At 42.7% G+C, this 20,877-nt stretch overlaps 1 protein-coding gene across 2 annotated transcripts in view; it reads right to left on the reverse strand.

Annotated features, from left to right (window-relative positions):
* The window catches only part of LOC124039468 (methionine synthase reductase-like), a 47,303-nt gene that overhangs the window by 24,593 nt on the left and 1,833 nt on the right, over positions 1-20,877 (reverse strand). For both annotated transcript variants that reach the window (XM_046355469.1, XM_046355468.1), the window contains exons 5-12: positions 20,097-20,616; positions 19,911-20,024; positions 19,637-19,790; positions 19,204-19,292; positions 18,444-18,624; positions 13,882-13,924; positions 12,093-12,273; positions 10,566-10,684 (exon numbers count right to left, since the gene is read on the reverse strand). In XM_046355469.1, coding sequence (XP_046211425.1) covers positions 10,566-10,684; positions 12,093-12,273; positions 13,882-13,924; positions 18,444-18,624; positions 19,204-19,292; positions 19,637-19,790; positions 19,911-20,024; positions 20,097-20,616 — 1,401 coding nt within the window. The remainder of the gene's footprint in view (positions 1-10,565; positions 10,685-12,092; positions 12,274-13,881; positions 13,925-18,443; positions 18,625-19,203; positions 19,293-19,636; positions 19,791-19,910; positions 20,025-20,096; positions 20,617-20,877) is intronic.

Here is a 20,877-nt window from a genome sequence, read left to right on the forward strand (position 1 = left end):
GGCTGTTATATACCTGCATGTTACTGAAGGCTGCTATATACATGTTACTGAAGGCTGTTATATACCTACATGTTACTGAAGGCTGTTATATACCTACATGTTACTGAAGGCTGTTATATACCTACATGTTACTGAAGGCTGTTATATACCTGCATGTTACTAAAGGCTGCTATATACATGTTACTGAAGGCTGTTATATACCTACATGTTACTGAAGGCTGTTATATACCTACATGTTACTGAAGGCTGTTATATACCTACATGTTACTAAAGGCTGCTATATACATGTTACTGAAGGCTGTTATATACCTGCATGTTACTGAAGGCTGCTATATACATGTTACTGAAGGCTGTTATATACCTACATGTTACTGAAGGCTGTTATATACCTACATGTTACTGAAGGCTGTTATATACCTACATGTTACTGAAGGCTGTTATATACCTACATGTTACTGAAGGCTGTTATATACATGTTACTGAAGGCTGTTATATACCTACATGTTACTGAAGGCTGCTATATACATGTTACTGAAGGCTGTTATATACCTACATGTTACTGAAGGCTGCTATATACCTGCATGTTACTGAAGGCTGCTATATACCTACATGTTACTGAAGGCTGTTATATACCTGCATGTTACTGAAGGCTGCTATATACCTACATGTTACTGAAGGCTGCTATATACCTACATGTTACTGAAGGCTGCTATATACCTACATGTTACTAAAGGCTGCTATATACCTACATGTTACTGAAGGCTGCTATATACCTGCATGTTACTGAAGGCTGCTATATACCTGCATGTTACTGAAGGCTGCTATATACCTACATGTTACTGAAGGCTGCTATATACCTACATGTTACTGAAGGCTGCTATATACCTACACGTTACTGAAGGCTGCTATATACCTACACGTTACTGAAGGCTGCTATATACCTACACGTTACTGAAGGCTGCTATATACCTACATGTTACTGAAGGCTGTTATATACCTACATGTTACTGAAGGCTGCTATATACATGTTACTGAAGGCTGTTATATACCTACATGTTACTGAAGGCTGTTATATACCTACATGTTACTGAAGGCTGCTATATACCTACATGTTACTGAAGGCTGCTATATACCTGCATGTTACTGAAGGCTGCTATATACCTGCATGTTACTGAAGGCTGCTATATACCTGCATGTTACTGAAGGCTGTTATATACCTACATGTTACTGAAGGCTGTTATATACCTACATGTTACTGAAGGCTGCTATATACCTACATGTTACTGAAGGCTGTTATATACCTACATGTTACTGAAGGCTGTTATATACCTACATGTTACTGAAGGCTGTTATATACCTGCATGTTACTGAAGGCTGTTATATACCTACATGTTACTAAAGGCTGCTATATACATGTTACTGAAGGCTGTTATATACCTGCATGTTACTGAAGGCTGCTATATACCTACATGTTACTGAAGGCTGTTATATACCTACATGTTACTGAAGGCTGTTATATACCTGCATGTTACTTAAGGCTGTTATATACCTGCATGTTACTGAAGGCTGCTATATACATGTTACTGAAGGCTGTTATATACCTACATGTTACTGAAGGCTGTTATATACCTACATGTTACTGAAGGCTGTTATATACCTACATGTTACTGAAGGCTGCTATATACATGTTACTGAAGGCTGCTATATACATGTTACTGAAGGCTGTTATATACCTACATGTTACTGAAGGCTGTTATATACCTACATGTTACTGAAGGCTGTTATATACCTACATGTTACTGAAGGCTGCTATATACCTACATGTTACTGAAGGCTGCTATATACCTACATGTTACTGAAGGCTGCTATATACCTACATGTTACTATATACATGTTACTGAAGGCTGTTATATACATGTTACTGAAGGCTGCTATATACCTACATGTTACTGAAGGCTGCTATATACCTACATGTTACTGAAGGCTGTTATATACCTACATGTTACTGAAGGCTGCTATATACCTACATGTTACTGAAGGCTGCTATATACCTACATGTTACTGAAGGCTGTTATATACCTGCATGTTACTGAAGGCTGCTATATACCTACATGTTACTGAAGGCTGCTATATACCTACATGTTACTGAAGGCTGTTATATACCTACATGTTACTGAAGGCTGTTATATACCTACATGTTACTGAAGGCTGCTATATACCTACATGTTACTGAAGGATGTTATATACATGTTACTGAAGGCTGCTATATATATACATGTTACTGAAGGCTGCTATATACATGTTATTGAAGGCTGCTATATACATGTTACTGAAGGCTGCTATATACATGTTACTGAAGGCTGTTATATACATGTTACTGAAGGCTGCTATATACCTACATGTTACTGAAGGCTGCTATATACCTACATGTTACTGAAGGCTGTTATATACCTACATGTTACTAAAGGCTGTTATATACCTACATGTTACTAAAGGCTGCTATATACATGTTACTGAAGGCTGTTATATACCTACATGTTACTGAAGGCTGTTATATACCTACATGTTACTGAAGGCTGTTATATACCTACATGTTACTGAAGGCTGTTATATACATGTTACTGAAGGCTGCTATATACCTACATGTTACTGAAGGCTGCTATATACCTACATGTTACTGAAGGCTGTTATATACCTACATGTTACTAAAGGCTGTTATATACCTACATGTTACTAAAGGCTGCTATATACATGTTACTGAAGGCTGTTATATACCTACATGTTACTGAAGGCTGTTATATACCTACATGTTACTGAAGGCTGTTATATACCTACATGTTACTGAAGGCTGTTATATACCTACATGTTACTGAAGGCTGCTATATACCTACATGTTACTGAAGGCTGCTATATACATGTTACTGAAGGCTGTTATATACCTACATGTTACTAAAGGCTGCTATATACCTACATGTTACTAAAGGCTGCTATATACCTACATGTTACTAAAGGCTGCTATATACCTACATGTTACTAAAGGCTGCTATATACCTACATGTTACTGAAGGCTGCTATATACCTACATGTTACTGAAGGCTGCTATATACCTACATGTTACTAAAGGCTGCTATATACCTACATGTTACTGAAGGCTGTTATATACCTACATTTTACTGAAGGCTGTTATATACCTACATGTTACTAAAGGCTGCTATATACATGTTACTGAAGGCTGTTATATACCTGCATGTTACTGAAGGCTGCTATATACATGTTACTGAAGGCTGTTATATACCTGCATGTTACTGAAGGCTGCTATATACATGTTACTGAAGGCTGTTATATACCTACATGTTACTGAAGGCTGCTATATACATGTTACTGAAGGCTGTTATATACCTACATGTTACTGAAGGCTGTTATATACATGTTACTGAAGGCTGTTATATACCTACATGTTACTGAAGGCTGCTATATACCTGCATGTTACTGAAGGCTGTTATATACCTACATGTTACTGAAGGCTGCTATATACCTGCATGTTACTGAAGGCTGCTATATACCTACATGTTACTGAAGGCTGTTATATACCTGCATGTTACTGAAGGCTGCTATATACCTGCATGTTACTGAAGGCTGCTATATACCTACATGTTACTGAAGGCTGCTATATACCTACATGTTACTGAAGGCTGTTATATACCTGCATGTTACTTAAGGCTGCTATATACCTACATGTTACTGAAGGCTGCTATATACATGTTACTGAAGGCTGTTATATACCTACATGTTACTAAAGGCTGCTATATACATGTTACTGAAGGCTGTTATATACCTACATGTTACTAAAGGCTGCTATATACATGTTACTGAAGGCTGTTATATACCTGCATGTTACTGAAGGCTGCTATATACATGTTACTGAAGGCTGTTATATACCTACATGTTACTGAAGGCTGCTATATACATGTTACTGAAGGCTGTTATATACCTACATGTTACTGAAGGCTGTTATATACCTACATGTTACTGAAGGCTGTTATATACCTACATGTTACTGAAGGCTGTTATATACCTGCATGTTACTAAAGGCTGCTATATACATGTTACTGAAGGCTGTTATATACCTGCATGTTACTGAAGGCTGCTATATACATGTTACTGAAGGCTGTTATATACCTACATGTTACTGAAGGCTGTTATATACCTACATGTTACTGAAGGCTGTTATATACCTACATGTTACTGAAGGCTGTTATATACCTACATGTTACTGAAGGCTGTTATATACATGTTACTGAAGGCTGTTATATACATGTTACTGAAGGCTGTTATATACCTACATGTTACTGAAGGCTGCTATATACATGTTACTGAAGGCTGTTATATACCTACATGTTACTGAAGGCTGCTATATACCTGCATGTTACTGAAGGCTGCTATATACCTACATGTTACTGAAGGCTGCTATATACCTGCATGTTACTGAAGGCTGCTATATACCTGCATGTTACTGAAGGCTGCTATATACCTACATGTTACTGAAGGCTGCTATATACCTACATGTTACTGAAGGCTGCTATATACCTACATGTTACTAAAGGCTGCTATATACCTACACGTTACTGAAGGCTGCTATATACCTACATGTTACTGAAGGCTGTTATATACCTACATGTTACTGAAGGCTGCTATATACATGTTACTGAAGGCTGTTATATACCTACATGTTACTGAAGGCTGTTATATACCTACATGTTACTGAAGACTGCTATATACCTGCATGTTACTGAAGGCTGCTATATACCTGCATGTTACTGAAGGCTGCTATACCTGCATGTTACTGAAGGCTGCTATATACCTGCATGTTACTGAAGGCTGTTATATACCTACATGTTACTGAAGGCTGTTATATACCTACATGTTACTGAAGGCTGCTATATACCTACATGTTACTGAAGGCTGCTATATACCTACATGTTACTGAAGGCTGCTATATACCTACATGTTACTGAAGGCTGCTATATACCTACATGTTACTAAAGGCTGCTATATACCTACATGTTACTGAAGGCTGTTATTGTAGACATGAAAGCATTTCTGAACGCTATAAAGTGGAAAGTCCCCGTTATATCAAATCAGGCTTGAAAGGAACGTGACCGATATGTCATCGCTAATCTGATAAACTGTTCACATGCAAGAGGACACCTCATGTAAATCGTGATGAGATACATGGGATTCCATACAAGAACTGACAATCCTGACTGCACTGATTTCTACTTAACTAAAAGAGCCTGGAGAGTCACCACTCTGGGTCCAGGCTAAAGCTTGAGTTGTGCCAAGAAACATGGATTCCTTTAGTTGATAGGTAACAAGAAAATATAAATTCTTGAAAACTATGTCAACTAACGTGCCCTGAAAAGGAGGGCACAACTGTGTAGTGATGTCAGGGGAGAACATGCACCATGGCGACGCTGACAGGTCGGTGTAGCTGAACCTAGCAACATGAGCCATTCATCAACCACGCACACTCATAGTTGGCAGGTGGCGTGACCGTGTCTGAGCCGCGGTGCACTTCCCAGTAATGACCAGCTATGATTTACATTGACACAGACGGTCTACAGACCTCTTCACATTCAAATCAATAAGTCTCCGTATTCCCGAAGTCATAAACACCAGACAGACAGCCAACATCTCTGGAAACACTTGACTTATTACCTCAGGTGGGGAAGTTGCCCTCAGGCTCAGATCTAGGATCAGCTTTACTCGCTCCAAATACTGACATTAAAAAAGGGGCAATCCGCAGTTGAAACAATAAATAGTTTCTGTAAAAAGCTGAGGGATGCGGCTAGAGACAGGTTTTAATTTATTTTATTTTACCTTTATTTAACCAGGCAAGTCAGTTAAGAACACATTCTTATTTTCAATGACGGCCTAGGTTAACTGCCTGTTCAGGGGCAGAACGACAGATTTGTACCTTGTCAGCTCGGGGGTTTGAACTCGCAACCTTCCGGTTACTAGTCCAACGCTCTAACCACTAGGCTACCCTGCCGCTCTCAAATTCATATACACAGCTATGGATGCAAGGACTGACCATCCACGACATCAACAGTATAGTTTTAACCATGTTATGGAGCTATAAAGCATTTGTTTATATTTGCATCGTTTACAAACATTGAAGTAAATAAAAACAAGTTTATATTTTGGGTTCTGATGGGGTACGACAGTTGAACTAAGCCATTTGTAAAAACTTAAAACAATTTAAGTTTAAATCAATTTGACATATCATCAATTTATAAGCAAAAACATGGATGAGGTACCTGCAGATTACTCCTTTAACCATTAGGAGGTAGAACACACAATGGACCTTCGATTGGCGTTTAGAGCTCATTTCCTCTTTACACGTAGTTTCATTGAAGAACTAGTGTTAATCCCAGCTCTGTTTGTCACATTACCACTAGAGTTAACTTGAAATCGGCTTTCATAACAATCTGTAATAGGCCTTTTTGGATGCCGATTATGGTCGATTATATTGTAATCCACGAGGAGACTGGGTGGCAGGCTGACCACCTGTTACTCCACGAGGAGACTGCGTGGCAGGCTGACCACCTGTTACTCCACGAGGAGACTGCGTGGCAGGCTGACCACCTGTTACTCCACGAGGAGACTGGGTGGCAGGCTGACCACCTGTTACTCCACGAGGAGACTGGGTGGCAGGCTGACCACCTGTTACTCCACGAGGAGACTGGGTGGCAGGCTGACCACCTGTTACTCCACGAGGAGACTGGGTGGCAGGCTGACCACCTGTTACTCCACGAGGAGACTGGGTGGCAGGCTGACCACCTGTTACTCCACGAGGAGACTGGGTGGCAGGCTGACCACCTGTTACTCCACGAGGAGACTGGGTGGCAGGCTGACCACCTGTTACTCCACGAGGAGACTGGGTGGCAGGCTGACCACCTGTTACTCCACGAGGAGACTGCGTGGCAGGCTGACCACCTGTTACTCCACGAGGAGACTGGGTGGCAGGCTGACCACCTGTTACTCCACGAGGAGACTGCGTGGCAGGCTGACCACCTGTTACTCCACGAGGAGACTGCGTGGCAGGCTGACCACCTGTTACTCCACGAGGAGACTGCGTGGCAGGCTGACCACCTGTTACTGCAGGCTGAGCACCTGTTACTCCACGAGGAGACTGCGTGGCAGGCTGACCACCTGTTACTGCAGGCTGAGCACCTGTTACTCCACGAGGAGACTGCGTGGCAGGCTGACCACCTGTTACTGCAGGCTGATCACCTCTTACTCCACGAGGAGACTGCGTGGCAGGCTGACCACCTGTTACTCCACGAGGAGACTGCATGGCAGGCTGACCACCTGTTACTCCACGAGGAGACTGCGTGGCAGGCTGACCACCTGTTACTCCACGAGGAGACTGCGTGGCAGGCTGACCACCTGTTGCTCCACGAGGAGACTGCGTGGCAGGCTGACCACCTGTTACTCCACGAGGAGACTGCATGGCAGGCTGACCACCTGTTACTCCACGAGGAGACTGGGTGGCAGGCTGACCACCTGTTACTCCACGAGGAGACTGCATGGCAGGCTGACCACCTGTTACTCCACGAGGAGACTGCATGGCAGGCTGACCACCTGTTACTCCACGAGGAGTGCAGCGTCAAACGGACCTTGTGGCTGCAAGGAGCCAAGGTAAGTTGCTAGCTAGCATTAAACTTATCTTATAAAAAAACCAAATCAACCCTCACATAGTCGCCAGTTAACCTAGTAATATCATCAACCATGTGTACTTAACTAGCTTGTCCTGCGTTGCATATAATCAATGCGGTGCCTGTTAATTTATCATCGAATCACAGCCTACTTCAACTTCACCAAATGGCTGATGATTTAGCAAAAGCACATTTGCAAAAAAAAAAAAAAAGCACATTCATTGCACAAATGTACCTAACCATAAACATCCTTTCTTAAAATCAATACGCAGAGGTATATTTTTTTTTTAAACCTGCATATTCAGTTACAATAAACGCATGTTAGCAGGCAATATTAACTAGGGAAATTGTGTCACATCTCTTGCGATCAGTGGGAGCAGAGTCGGGGTTTATGCAGCAGTGTGGGCCACCTGGCTCGCTGTGAACTGGGTTTCTTCCTAACAAAGAGCGTAATTCATTTGCCATTTTACATAATTATAACATAACATTGAAGGTTGTGCAATGTAACAGCAATATTTAGACTTAGGGATGCCACCTGTTCGACAAAATACAGAATGGTTCCGTATTTCACTGAAAGAATAAACGTTTTGTTTTCGAAATTATAGTTTCCGGAATTGACCATATTAAATGACCAAAGGCTGGCATTTCTGTGTGTTTATTATAATTAAGTCTATGATTTGATGTTTGATAGAGCAGTCTGACTGAGTGGTGGTAGGCAGCAGCAGGCTCATAAGCATTCATTCAAACAGCACTCTGCGTTTGCGAGAAGCTCTTAGCAATGCTTGAAACACAGCGCTGTCTATGAATTCAAGCCTATCAACTCCCGAGATTAGGCTGGCAATACTAAAGTGCCTATAAGAACATCCATTAGTCAAAGGTATACAGTTGAAGTCGGAAGTTTACATTCACCTGAGCCAAATCAATTTTAAACTCAGTTTTTCACAATTCCTGACATTTAATCCTAATAAAAAAAAATCTGTTTTAAGATCAGCACTTTATTTTAAGATCGTGAAAAGTCTAAATAATAGTAGAGAGAATGAGTTACTTCAGCACATTCCCAGTGGGTCAGAAGGTTACATACACTCAATTAGTATTTCGTAGCAGGGTATTTAAATTGGGTCAAACGTTTCAAGTAGCCTTCCACAAGCTTCCCACAATAAGTTGGGTGAATTTTGGCCCATTCCTCCTGACAGAGCTGGTGTAAAGGTTTGTAGGCCTCCTTGCTCGCACACACTTTTTCAGTTCTGCCCACAAGTTTCTATAGAAATGAGGTCAGGGCTTTGTGATGGCCACTCCAATACCTTGACTTATTCCATTTTGCCACAACTTTGGAAGTATGCTTGGGGTCATTGTCCATTTGGAAGACCTATTTGTGACCAAGATTTAACTTCGTGACTGATGTCTTGAGATGTTGCTTCAATATATCCAAATGATTTTCCATCTTCATGATGCCATCTATTTTGTGAAGTGCACCAGTACCTCCTGCAGTAAAGCACCGGCACAACATGATGCTGCCACTCCCATGCTTTATGGTTGGGATGGTGTTCTTCGGCTTGCAAGCCTCCCCCTTTTTCCTCCAAACATAACAATGGTCATTATGGCCAAACAGTTCTATTTTGTTTCATCAGACCAGAGGACATTTCTCCCAAGGATGAACCAGACTCGTGGAGGACTACATTTTTTTTCCTGAGGTCTTGGCTGATTTATTTAGATTTTTCCCATGATGTCAAGCAAAGAGGCACTGAGTTTGAAGGTAGGCCTTGAAATACATCCACAGGTACACCTCCAATTGACTAAAATGATGTCAATCAGCCTATTAGAAGCTTCTAAAGCCATGACATCATTTTTTGTATGTTTCCAAGCTGTTTAAAGGCATAGTCAACTTAGTGTATGTACATTTCTGACCCACTGGAATTGTAATACAGTGAATTATAACAAACAATTGTTGGGAAAATTACTTGTGTCACGCACCAAGTAGATGTCCTAACTGACTTGCCAAAAGTCAGTTAACAAGACATTTGTGGAATGGTTGAAAAACAAGTTTTAATGACTCCAACCTAAGTGTAGGTAAACGTCCAACTTCAACTGTATTAAATACAAAATGGTAGAGAGAAATAGTCGACGAGTCATAATTCCTATAATAACTACAACCTAAAACTTCTTAACAGGGAATATTAAAGAACTGGGAAAATTGAACCACCAGCTTTCATATGTTCTCATGTTCTGAGCAAGGAACTTAAAATGTTAGCTTTCTTACATGGCACATATTGCACTTTTACTTTCTTCTCCAACACTGTGTTTTTGCATTATTTAAACCAAATTGAACATGTTACATTATTTATTTGAGACTAAGTAGATTTTATTTCTGTATTATATTTCATTATTCATTCAGTATTGTTGTAATTGTCATCATTACAAGTATATCAATATATATATATATATATATATATATATATATATATATATATATATATATATTTAAAAATTAAAAAATAATGCTTTTTTCCCGTGCTCCAATAAATCGGTATCGGTGTTGAAAAAACATTATCGATCGACCTCTAATTACCACCAGACTTATTGGACACACACGTTTTTGCATTACTTACACATGACATCACTTAAGAATTGTTAATATTAAATTGATGGTGTACTTGAACAGTAAACATTTAACACACTCCTGTTGCATCATGGTTGTTATAGCAGCCTGGTGATTCATGTCGTTGTTCTTGAGCCATAGAGAAAACTTCACAGAGTTGGCCTTCACAACTGACCAGATAAACAAGCATCACTTAAAACACAACAGTAGCCTGCTTAGTATGAATCCTCAATATTTGTGGGCTGTACCTTTGTTGTAGGAATCCAATGAAGGGTGCAACCCCGGTGCCTGGTCCAATCATGATGAAGGGTTTGGAGAGGTCAGAGGGCAGGCGGAAGGAGCAGTTCTGACGCACACACACATGGACCTGAGGTCAAAGGTCAAAAAGTGTTTATGGGTGTCACACCTATACACTCGTATAATTTCAAAAGCTTTTACTGAGCTACAGTTCATATGGAAATCAGTCAATTGAAATAAATTCATTAGGCCCTATTCTATGGATGTCACATGACTGGGAATACAGATCCTGTTGGTCACAGATAGCTGTAAAAAAGGTAGGGGTGTGGATCAGAAAACCAGTCAGTATCTAGTGTGACCACCATTTGCCTTGTGCAGCGCAGCACAACTCCTTTGCATAGAGTTGATCAGGCTGTTGATTGTGGCCTGTGGAATGTTGTCCCACTCTTCTCCAATGGCTGTGCGAAATTGCTGGATATTGGAACACACTGTCGCACACATAGAGCCAGAGCATCCCAAACATGCTCAATGGGTGACATGTCTGGTGAGTATGCAGGCCATGGAAGAACTGGGACGTTTTCAGCTTCCAGGATCCTTGCGACGTGGGGCCGTGCATTATCATGCTGAAACCGGAGGTGATGGCGGTGAATTAACGGCACGAGAACGGGCCTCAGGATCTCATCACGGTACCTCTGTGCATTCAATTTACCATCGATAAAATTAAATTGTGTTCGTTGTCCATAGCTTATGCCTGCCTATACCATAACCCCACCGCCACCATGGGGCACTCTGTTCACAACACTGACATCAGCAAACCACTCGCCCACACAACGCCATACATGCTGTCTGCCATCTGCCATCTGCCCGGTAAAAGTTGAAACCGGAATTCATCCATAAAGAGCAGTGGCATAAAAGGTGAGCATTTTCCCACTGAAGTCGATTACGATGCTGAACTGCAGTCAGGTCAAGACCCTGGTGAGGACGACGAGCTTGCAGAAGAGCTTCCCTGAGACTCTTTCGGTTGTGCAAACCCACAGTTTCATCAGCTGTCTGGGTGTCTGGTCTCAGACGATCCCTCAGGTGAAGAAGCCGATTGTGGATGTCCTGGGCTGACGTGGTTACACGTGGTCTGCGGTTGTGAGGCTGGTTGGACGTACTGCCAAATTCTCTAAAACAATGTTGGAGGCAGTTTATGGTAGAGAAATTCCTGCAGTCAGCATGCCATTTACACACTCCTTCAATACTGGAGACACCTGTGGCATTGTGTTGTGTGACAAAACTGCACATTTTAGAGGGGCCTTTAATGTCCCCAGGACATAATAATGTGTAATAATCATGCTGTTTAATCAGCATCTTGATATGCCACATATGCATTATCTTGTCAAAGGAGGAATTCTCACTAACAGAGATGTAAACTAATTGGTGCACAAAATGAAAGAAATAACATGTATTTCAGTTCTTGAAACATGGGACCAACACTTTACATGTTAAGTTTGTATGCACACACACGCCTAGACACAGGTGACTCCTCTACTCACCTTAGGGAGGGCTGGGGTGCTGGAGGACTGAGCCTTCCGAGGGTGCACCAGGATGGGATCAACTAGGTCAGAGAGCCAACCAGTACACAGGCCACGCCTCCCCACGGGTCTCCCAGCGCATGCTGGGAACTCTATGATGTTGAAAACAAAGTGCAGCCGACCTGGATGTCTTAAACTGGAGCTGGAGGAAGAAGAAGAAGAAGAAAGAAGAAAGAAAGAAGAAGAGAAAGAAGAAGAGAAAGAAGAAGAGAAAGAAGAAAAGAAAGAAGAAAAGAAAGAAGAAAAGATAGAGTAACAGATTAGGAGACATAGTGGAGAATATATATAGTGGAGAATATAGATGACCTCACTATCTTATTCCAGTACATAGAGGGTAAATAATACCATCAGTGAAGTACTGAAGTAAAAATACTTTTAAGTACTACTTAAGTCGTTTTTGGGGTATCTGTACTTTACCATTTATATATTTGACTACTTTTACTTTACTACATTCCTTGAGAAAATATTATACTTTTTAATCCATACATTTTCCTTGACAACCAAAAGTACTAGTTACATTTGGAAAGCTTAGCAGGACAGCAAAATGGTCCAATTGATGCACTCATCAACCAAACATCCCTGGTCATCCCTACTGCCTCTGATCTGGAGGACTCACTAAACAGAGAACATCCCTGGTCATCCCTACTGCCTCTGATCTGGAGGACTCACTAAACAGAGAAAATCCCTGGTCATCCCTACTGCCTCTGATCTGGAGGACTCACTAAACAGAGAACATCCCTGGTTATCCCTACTGCCTCTGATCTGGTTTGCTTAAAATAAGGAATTTGAAAATATTTATACTTTTAATACTTAATAAGCAATGACATTTATTTTTGATACTTAACTATATTTTAGACCAACTACTTTTAGACGAACTCAAGTCAAATTTTACTTGAGTCATTTTCTATTAAGGCATCTTTACTTTTACTCAAGTATGACAGCTGGGTACTTTCCCCACCACTGTATACCATAGCCGACTCTTGTTCCAGTACGTAGAGGCTAACTAAATATGTGACTGTATACCATAGCCGACTCTTGTTCCAGTACGTAGAGGCTAACTAAATATGTGACTGTATACCATAGCCGACTCTTGTTCCAGTACATAGAGGCTAAATATGTGACTGTATACCATAGCCGACTCTTGTTCCAGTACATAGAGGCTAAATATGTGACTGTATACCATAGCCGACTCTTGTTCCAGTACGTAGAGGCTAAATAAGTGACTGTATACCATAGCCGACTCTTGTTCAAGTACGTAGAGGCTAAATATGTGACTGTATACCATAGCCGACTCTTGTTCCAGTACATAGAGGCTAAATAAGTGACTGTATACCATAGCCGACTCTTGTTCCAGTACATAGAGGCTAAATATGTGACTGTATACCATAGCCGACTCTTGTTCCAGTACGTAGAGACTAAATATGTGACTGTATACCATAGCCGACTCTTGTTCCAGTACGTAGAGGCTAAATATGTGACTGTATACCATAGCCGACTCTTGTTCCAGTACATAGAGGCTAAATAAGTGACTGTATACCATAGCAGACTCTTGTTCCAGTACGTAGAGGCTAAATAAGTGACTGTATACCATAATCTTGTTCCAGTACAAATGAGGGTTAAGTGCCTTGTTCAAGGGCACATAGACAGATTTTTCAACTAGCAGGCTCGGGTAGTGTAACCAGCAACCTTTCACTTCCCAGCCCAACGCTCTAACCACTAGTCTACCTGCCGCCCTAGTACAACAGCTTACCTTGCCGCGGAGTACGGTCTTGGTTGCAGTTTGGGCAAATGTTCTGAAATAAAAAAGGAATATGAGTCAGGTGAGAGGAGATTACCGTAAGGAGGAATCCATCGTGTCACCTTTCTATGTAGATCACTGACAACGGCGTAAAGGAGCCGAGATCCACCCACCCAACCTCCAAGTCCTATTTCCTTGTTACACACACACACGTTTATTTTAGGGCATACTTCTGTATTCATAAAATCATGTCGTTTTTTCATATCCCCAGAGTGTAGATGTGGTGCATGTAGGATGGAGATAGTTCATGTCCACCATATTTCAATGTCAGCATTTGAAGGTGCCCTCTTTTGAGGTAATTTGGAGTCTGGGAATGAGGCCTCTGAGGAATATGGTACAGAAAGAGTTATAATAGTTGGGTACACGGTGTGGCTCAGTTGGTAGAGCACGGTGCTTGAAATACCAGGGTATACCCCCCCCCCCCATGGAGACCAGTATGAAAAAGTAAGTCGCTCTGGATAAGAGTCTGCTAAATATGTCAAATGTAATGGTTAGAGCGGGTGAAGAAGATCTACTACAATCTCAGTTTTTATGTGATAAAATACCCTCAACCCATTATTCACTTCAACCCTACAAAGGTAACCAATACAACTAGAGAGGAGAGAGAACCAGAACAGCTGGACTAACTGGGCTCAACTATAGGAAACGGGTCAGGATGAATCACTGGCTCTACTACAGGAAACGGGTCAGGATGTGTCACTGGCTCTACTACAGGAAACGGGTCAGGATGTATCACTGACTCTACTACAGGGGGTCAGGATGTATCACTGGCTCTACTACAGGAAATGGGTCAGGATGTGTCACTGACTCTACTACAGGAAACGGGTCAGGATGTGTCACTGGCTCTACTACAGGAAACGGGTCAGGATGTATCACTGGCTCTACTACAGGAAACGGGTCAGGATGTATCACTGACTCTACTACAGGGGGGTCAGGATGTATCACTGGCTCTACTACAGGGGGGGTCAGGATGTATCACTGACTCTACTACAGGAAACGGGTCAGGATGTATCACTGACTCTACTACAGGAAACGGGTCAGGATGTATCACTGGCTCTACTACAGGGGGGGGTCAGGATGTATCACTGACTCTACTACAGGAAACGGGTCAGGATGTATCACTGACTCTACTACAGGAAACGGGTCAGGATGTATCACTGACTCTACTACAGGAAACGGGTCAGGATGTATCACTGGCTCTACTACAGGAAACGGGCCAGGATGTATCACTGGCTCTACTACAGGAAACGGGTCAGGATGTATCACTGACTCTACTACAGGAAACGGGTCAGGATGTATCACTGACTCTACTACAGGAAACGGGTCAGGATGTATCACTGACTCTACTACAGGAAACGGGTCAGGATGTATCACTGACTCTACTACAGGAAACGGGTCAGGATGTATCACTGACTCTACTACAGGAAACGGGTCAGGATGTATCACTGACTCTACTACAGGAAACGGGTCAGGATGTATCACTGACTCTACTACAGGAAACGAGTCAGGATGTATCACTGACTCTACTACAGGAAACGGGTCAGGATGTATCACTGGCTCTACTACAGGGGGGGGGGTCAGGATGTATCACTGGCTCTACTACAGGAAACGGGTCAGGATGTATCACTGACTCTACTACAGGAAACGGGTCAGGATATATCACTGACTCTACTACAGGAAACGGGTCAGGATGTATCACTGGCTCTACTACAGGAAACGGGTCAGGATATATCACTGACTCTACTACAGGAAACGGGTTAGGATGTATAACTGGCTCTACTACAGGAAATGGGTCAGGATGTGTCACTGACTCTACTACAGGAAACGGGTCAGGATGTGTCACTGGCTCTACTACAGGAAACGGGTCAGGATGTATCACTGACTCTACTACAGGGGGGTCAGGATGTATAACTGGCTCTACTACAGGGGGGTCAGGATGTATCACTGACTCTACTACAGGAAACGGGTCAGGATGTATCACTGACTCTACTACAGGAAACGGGTCAGGATGTATCACTGGCTCTACTACAGGGGGGGGTCAGGATGTATCACTGACTCTACTACAGGAAACGGGTCAGGATGTATCACTGGCTCTACTACAGGAAACGGGTCAGGATGTATCACTGGCTCTACTACAGGAAACGGGCCAGGATATATCACTGACTCTACTACAGGAAACGGGTCAGGATGTATCACTGACTCTACTACAGGAAACGGGTCAGGATGTATCACTGACTCTACTACAGGAAACGGGTCAGGATGTATCACTGACTCTACTACAGGAAACGGGTCAGGATGTATCACTGACTCTACTACAGGAAACGAGTCAGGATGTATCACTGACTCTACTACAGGAAACGGGTCAGGATGTATCACTGGCTCTACTACAGGGGGGGGGGTCAGGATGTATCACTGGCTCTACTACAGGAAACGGGTCAGGATGTATCACTGACTCTACTACAGGAAACGGGTCAGGATATATCACTGACTCTACTACAGGAAACGGGTCAGGATGTATCACTGGCTCTACTACAGGAAACGTGTCAGTGATACATCCTGACCCCTGGTGTATCCATCTCCCCCAGGCACTGCTGTAATCTCCCCCTGCCATTCTCATCTACAGGTTTAACACGGACATTAACCGTCTCATTCCCTCCCTGATGGTCTACAGCCCGGCCTCCGAGTTCTGACAGTAAACGTTCTATCACAGACAACGAGGGGGGGGTCACATGACATCACTGGAAGAAGGAATCTGATGCATATCACAAGATATTCCCTTCATCTTTTATAGTAGTGTCGGAGATATTTCACTCTGAGTGACATCTCATTTCTGTCCATTACACAAAGACGAAAAATAATAACCACAAAGTGGATTACAATTACAAATCACCTCTTCACCCTTTATATTCCACAGCATCTGTAGCTAGGAGACTGAATGCCACAGGAAAGATAATAATTAGGCACAAAGTGTTACTCCACCTTAAATTCACTCAGTCAAACCTAATGGGACACCACGAGGCCAGTAAATGTGTTTTAACACAGACAGTCAGAGATGTAGCGATCGTTAACCTGTGGCCTGCCCTGCCCTCCACAGCTCCGTAGCTATGCCCCTGTGAAATATAGTAGAATAGTCTATGACAGAACCTCAGCAATAGCTAGTGGACCCAAAACGCTTCCATCAGCACATTCTTCACCTGGGTACGCATGTCCCCATTTAAATATGTCCAAATTTCTGCATCGCCCGGTTCTTCCACTGAAAAGGTGTTGCTGTTTTTTATATCACCTTTACAAGATAAAGCAAAGCAGTGCGACAAAAACAACAGAGTTACACATGGAATAAACAAACGTACAGTCAATAACACAATAGAAAAAGTCTATACACAGTGTGTGCAAATTAAGTAAGTTTAGGGAGGTAGGCAATAAATATGCCATAGTGGCAAAGTAACTACAATTTAGCATTAACACTGGAGTGATAGATGTGCAGATAGATGTGCAAGTAGAGATACTGTGGTGCAAAAGAACAAAAAGATAAATAACAATATGGGGATGAGGTAGTTGGGTGGGCTATTTACAGATGGGTTGTGTACAGGTGCAATGATCGGTAAACTGCTCTGACAGTTGATGCTTAAAGTTAGTGAGGGAGATGCTTAAAGTTAGTGAGGGAGATGCTTAAAGTTAGTGAGGGAGATGCTTAAAGTTAGTGAGGGAGATGCTTAAAGTTAGTGAGGGAGATGCTTAAAGTTAGTGAGGGAGATGCTTAAAGTTAGTGAGGGAGATATAAAGCTGAAGACTTATATGTTACCATAAGGGCTGTGTCACAACACTGGACATTAAGTCGTGACACAGCCTCTTTGTAGGAGGACATTGCAACTTACAAGTGCAAATGGGACACATAACACAGTTCTAGTCGAAGTATTTTTTATGAGTATCAGATTACTTTTATGTACAATATGTATTGATCTGATGGAAAGGGCATTTCCAACTGGCTTCAAACAAATGTACATAAGTAATCCTCAGCGCGAGTCTAGCCTTTATGCCATGAGACACTATAAAGTCTAACTGTCTACAGCCAATAGTTGTGTGTGTCAGGGGTGACCAAATGGTGAGACAGGATGGAACCACTGATGGGTTGCAAAATTTGCAATTGAACTATTTCCTTTTTGTGGTCCTATAGATCAAGACTTGATTGAAGCCATGCAGGAACATTGGTTTGGTAATTTAGGATTCATGTTTGTAAAAATCCAATTTGGGTCAAAAAAGAAGGGGAAAAAAATCTAATAAAAAAAGAGGTAAATTGAGGGAAAACGCTCTATGTAAAAGTATATTGAACCTGCATTCACTGAGGCTATACTGCCCTCTGCTGGTTAGATGAGGAATACCAGTACACCACTTAGATACGCTCACTGTATTGACCATTAGAAACTAGAGACATGTTTTGTGACGTGTAAAAGCTAAACAATGCCCTCTGATTAGCTCATACATTATGACCGACAGGAGAGGGAGTGTGCTCTGACCTATGAGGAGGCTGAGAGGGGGCTGGCAGGCGGGGAAAGCCGTGAGCAGGTCCAATAGGCCGAGGTTGTGGTCTCTGACATAGAGGTTGTAGTCGGCTGATCCCTGTTTACTACACAGCTCCTGTAGTCTCCTCTTCTCACCACTGTCTCCTGTACACTCCACCAGGGAACGGAGGAACGCCTGAGAAAATACTAAGTAGCATTACACACCACATAGCACAGAACCTATTGTCCCAGATAGTATAGTTTGGGCTCCCGAGGTGTGCAGCGGTCTAAGGCACTGCGTCTCAGTGCTTGAGGCATCACTACAGACACCTTGGTTCGAATCCAGGCTGTATCACAACCGGCCGTGATTGGGAGTCCCATTGGGCGGTGCACAATTTGCCCAGCGTCGCCCGGTTTTGGCAGTCATTGTAAATAAGAATTTGTCCCTAACTGACTTGCCTAGTTAAATAAAAAAATAAAAAATGTAACAAAAAAAATAGTTCATATTTCTAGTTTCCTCTGGACTGCTGGAACTTGTTACATTGTTACATTGACAAACAAGACAATGGCAAGTTGGCTGAGGCAGAGACAGACTTGGCACCCAGGCAACATTCCTGCACCATACTGTACCTGCCTACACTGCAACCTTAGCTGTCTGCCACACACACACACTCAGAAGGACCTAGCGTATCTATCTTACTGCAGTGCAGTAAACTTTTACAGACAGGTTCTGGACTGGCTAGTTCAGGTATAGGAAGTGAAAGGAGAAGGGGACCTTCTTAGGGACAGTCCTGATCTCCAGACTCCAGGTGAGCAGGTAGTGCAGAGTGCTGTTCTCTGGGATGTAGGAGGGGATCTGAGCAGCTGAAGGGAAACAACACTGGGTCACATTTACATCGATTATTGTGTGTAGTTACATAGAGTTGTAATATATTTCTTTCAATGTCATCACTACAGCTATATAGGCTACGCGGCAGCGTAGCCTAGTGGTTAGAGCGTTGGACTAGTAACCGGAAGGTTGCGAGTTCAAACCCCCGAGCTGACAAGGTACAAATCTGTCGTTCTGCCCCTGAACAGGCAGTTAACCCACTGTTCCCAGGCCGTCATTGAAAATAAGAATATGTTCTTAACTGACTTGCCTGGTTAAATAAAGGTAAAATTAAAAAAAAAATAATATAGAGACTATTAAAAAAAAAAACACTGCATACTTTTCTTCTTGGTTTCTTTTCGTAGTGAGAGTTGGATGCGGTTGCTCTTCTGATCCTCTAGGCCCAGTCTACGGAGCAACTCTCCCACCTCGGAGGCTCTGTTAGGGCAGAGCACATCAAGCGAGTCCCCAGGCTGGTAGGCCATAGGGTGGGACTGGGTACACAAAGGAGAGGATGGAGTAAAGAAACTACTTTAACCACCATTTCGATCTATTGACCTATCTATTGGTCTCTATATGAAAAACCATGTTGTAAGAGTGGGACGGCCACTCACTGAGATGTCCATCTCGATCAGAAGGGCTGTTTTAACTGAGTCGTCTCTGGTCAGCTGGACTGCCCTGGAGATGGGAACCTCGTGAAGAGTCTCCTTACTGACCGGAGCATTGGTCTGGGAAGGGACAGGATATGAGGATCTAGTGATGTTAGAATTCAAACAAATATGAGTTGAGAAACAACCCACCTCTTCTTCTATGGTGGCTTCCTGAAGCATGACATCCAGGTAGGGTGGAGGCAGAGCTGGGATGTTGAGGGCCAACTCAGACAGCGGAGGCAAGGATCGTGTCAGAGAGGCCTCTACAACAGCAGGGGGAGCCCCAGTCTGTCCACTCGGTGTCGTCAACACTGACTTGCATTCAGAGACAACACTATGAAGTTTAAGAGCAGTCCCAGTGTTGTCGGTCGCTGACACCGTTATGAGATCAGTAACTGAGCTCCTGGTCTCTGATGCTAAAACAGCCAAAGAATCAGTCTTAGCTCTCGCTGCTGTTGTGAGGGATTTGGTGATCTGGGATTCTGATTCGTTGAGACTCAGGAGGTGGAGTTTGATGTCTGTTGCTGATGATTCTGGCGTTTCGTTCGACGATACTATCTGGTCCCTAACATGGCCATCTCGCTCAGGCTGAGGGGCGGCCATCTTGGATAATGCTCCTCTGATCGCCTCCCACAGTCCTTCAAGCCAGGGGTCCAACACCAACTCGAGCCTGGACACACACACGGTTTGGATTAAGAGCTAAACTATTAACATGAGACAGCCCCTAAGAGGCCACTACCAACTGAAGCCTGGACAAAAAGCAAAGACTATTCAGACTCAGAGATAAGCAGTGTGATGGAACCGAAAGATAATGTGCCACACAACACAAACGAGGTGACAGGAGGTACGTGGGGAAAGTACATTAAAAGTGTCTCTCTATTCATGCCACTTTAATTGTACCCCTACTTTAAAGCTTCTTAGGTGAGTGCCA

This window comes from Oncorhynchus gorbuscha, linkage group LG07 (assembly GCF_021184085.1).
Source record: "Oncorhynchus gorbuscha isolate QuinsamMale2020 ecotype Even-year linkage group LG07, OgorEven_v1.0, whole genome shotgun sequence".
NCBI lineage: Eukaryota > Metazoa > Chordata > Actinopteri > Salmoniformes > Salmonidae > Oncorhynchus > Oncorhynchus gorbuscha.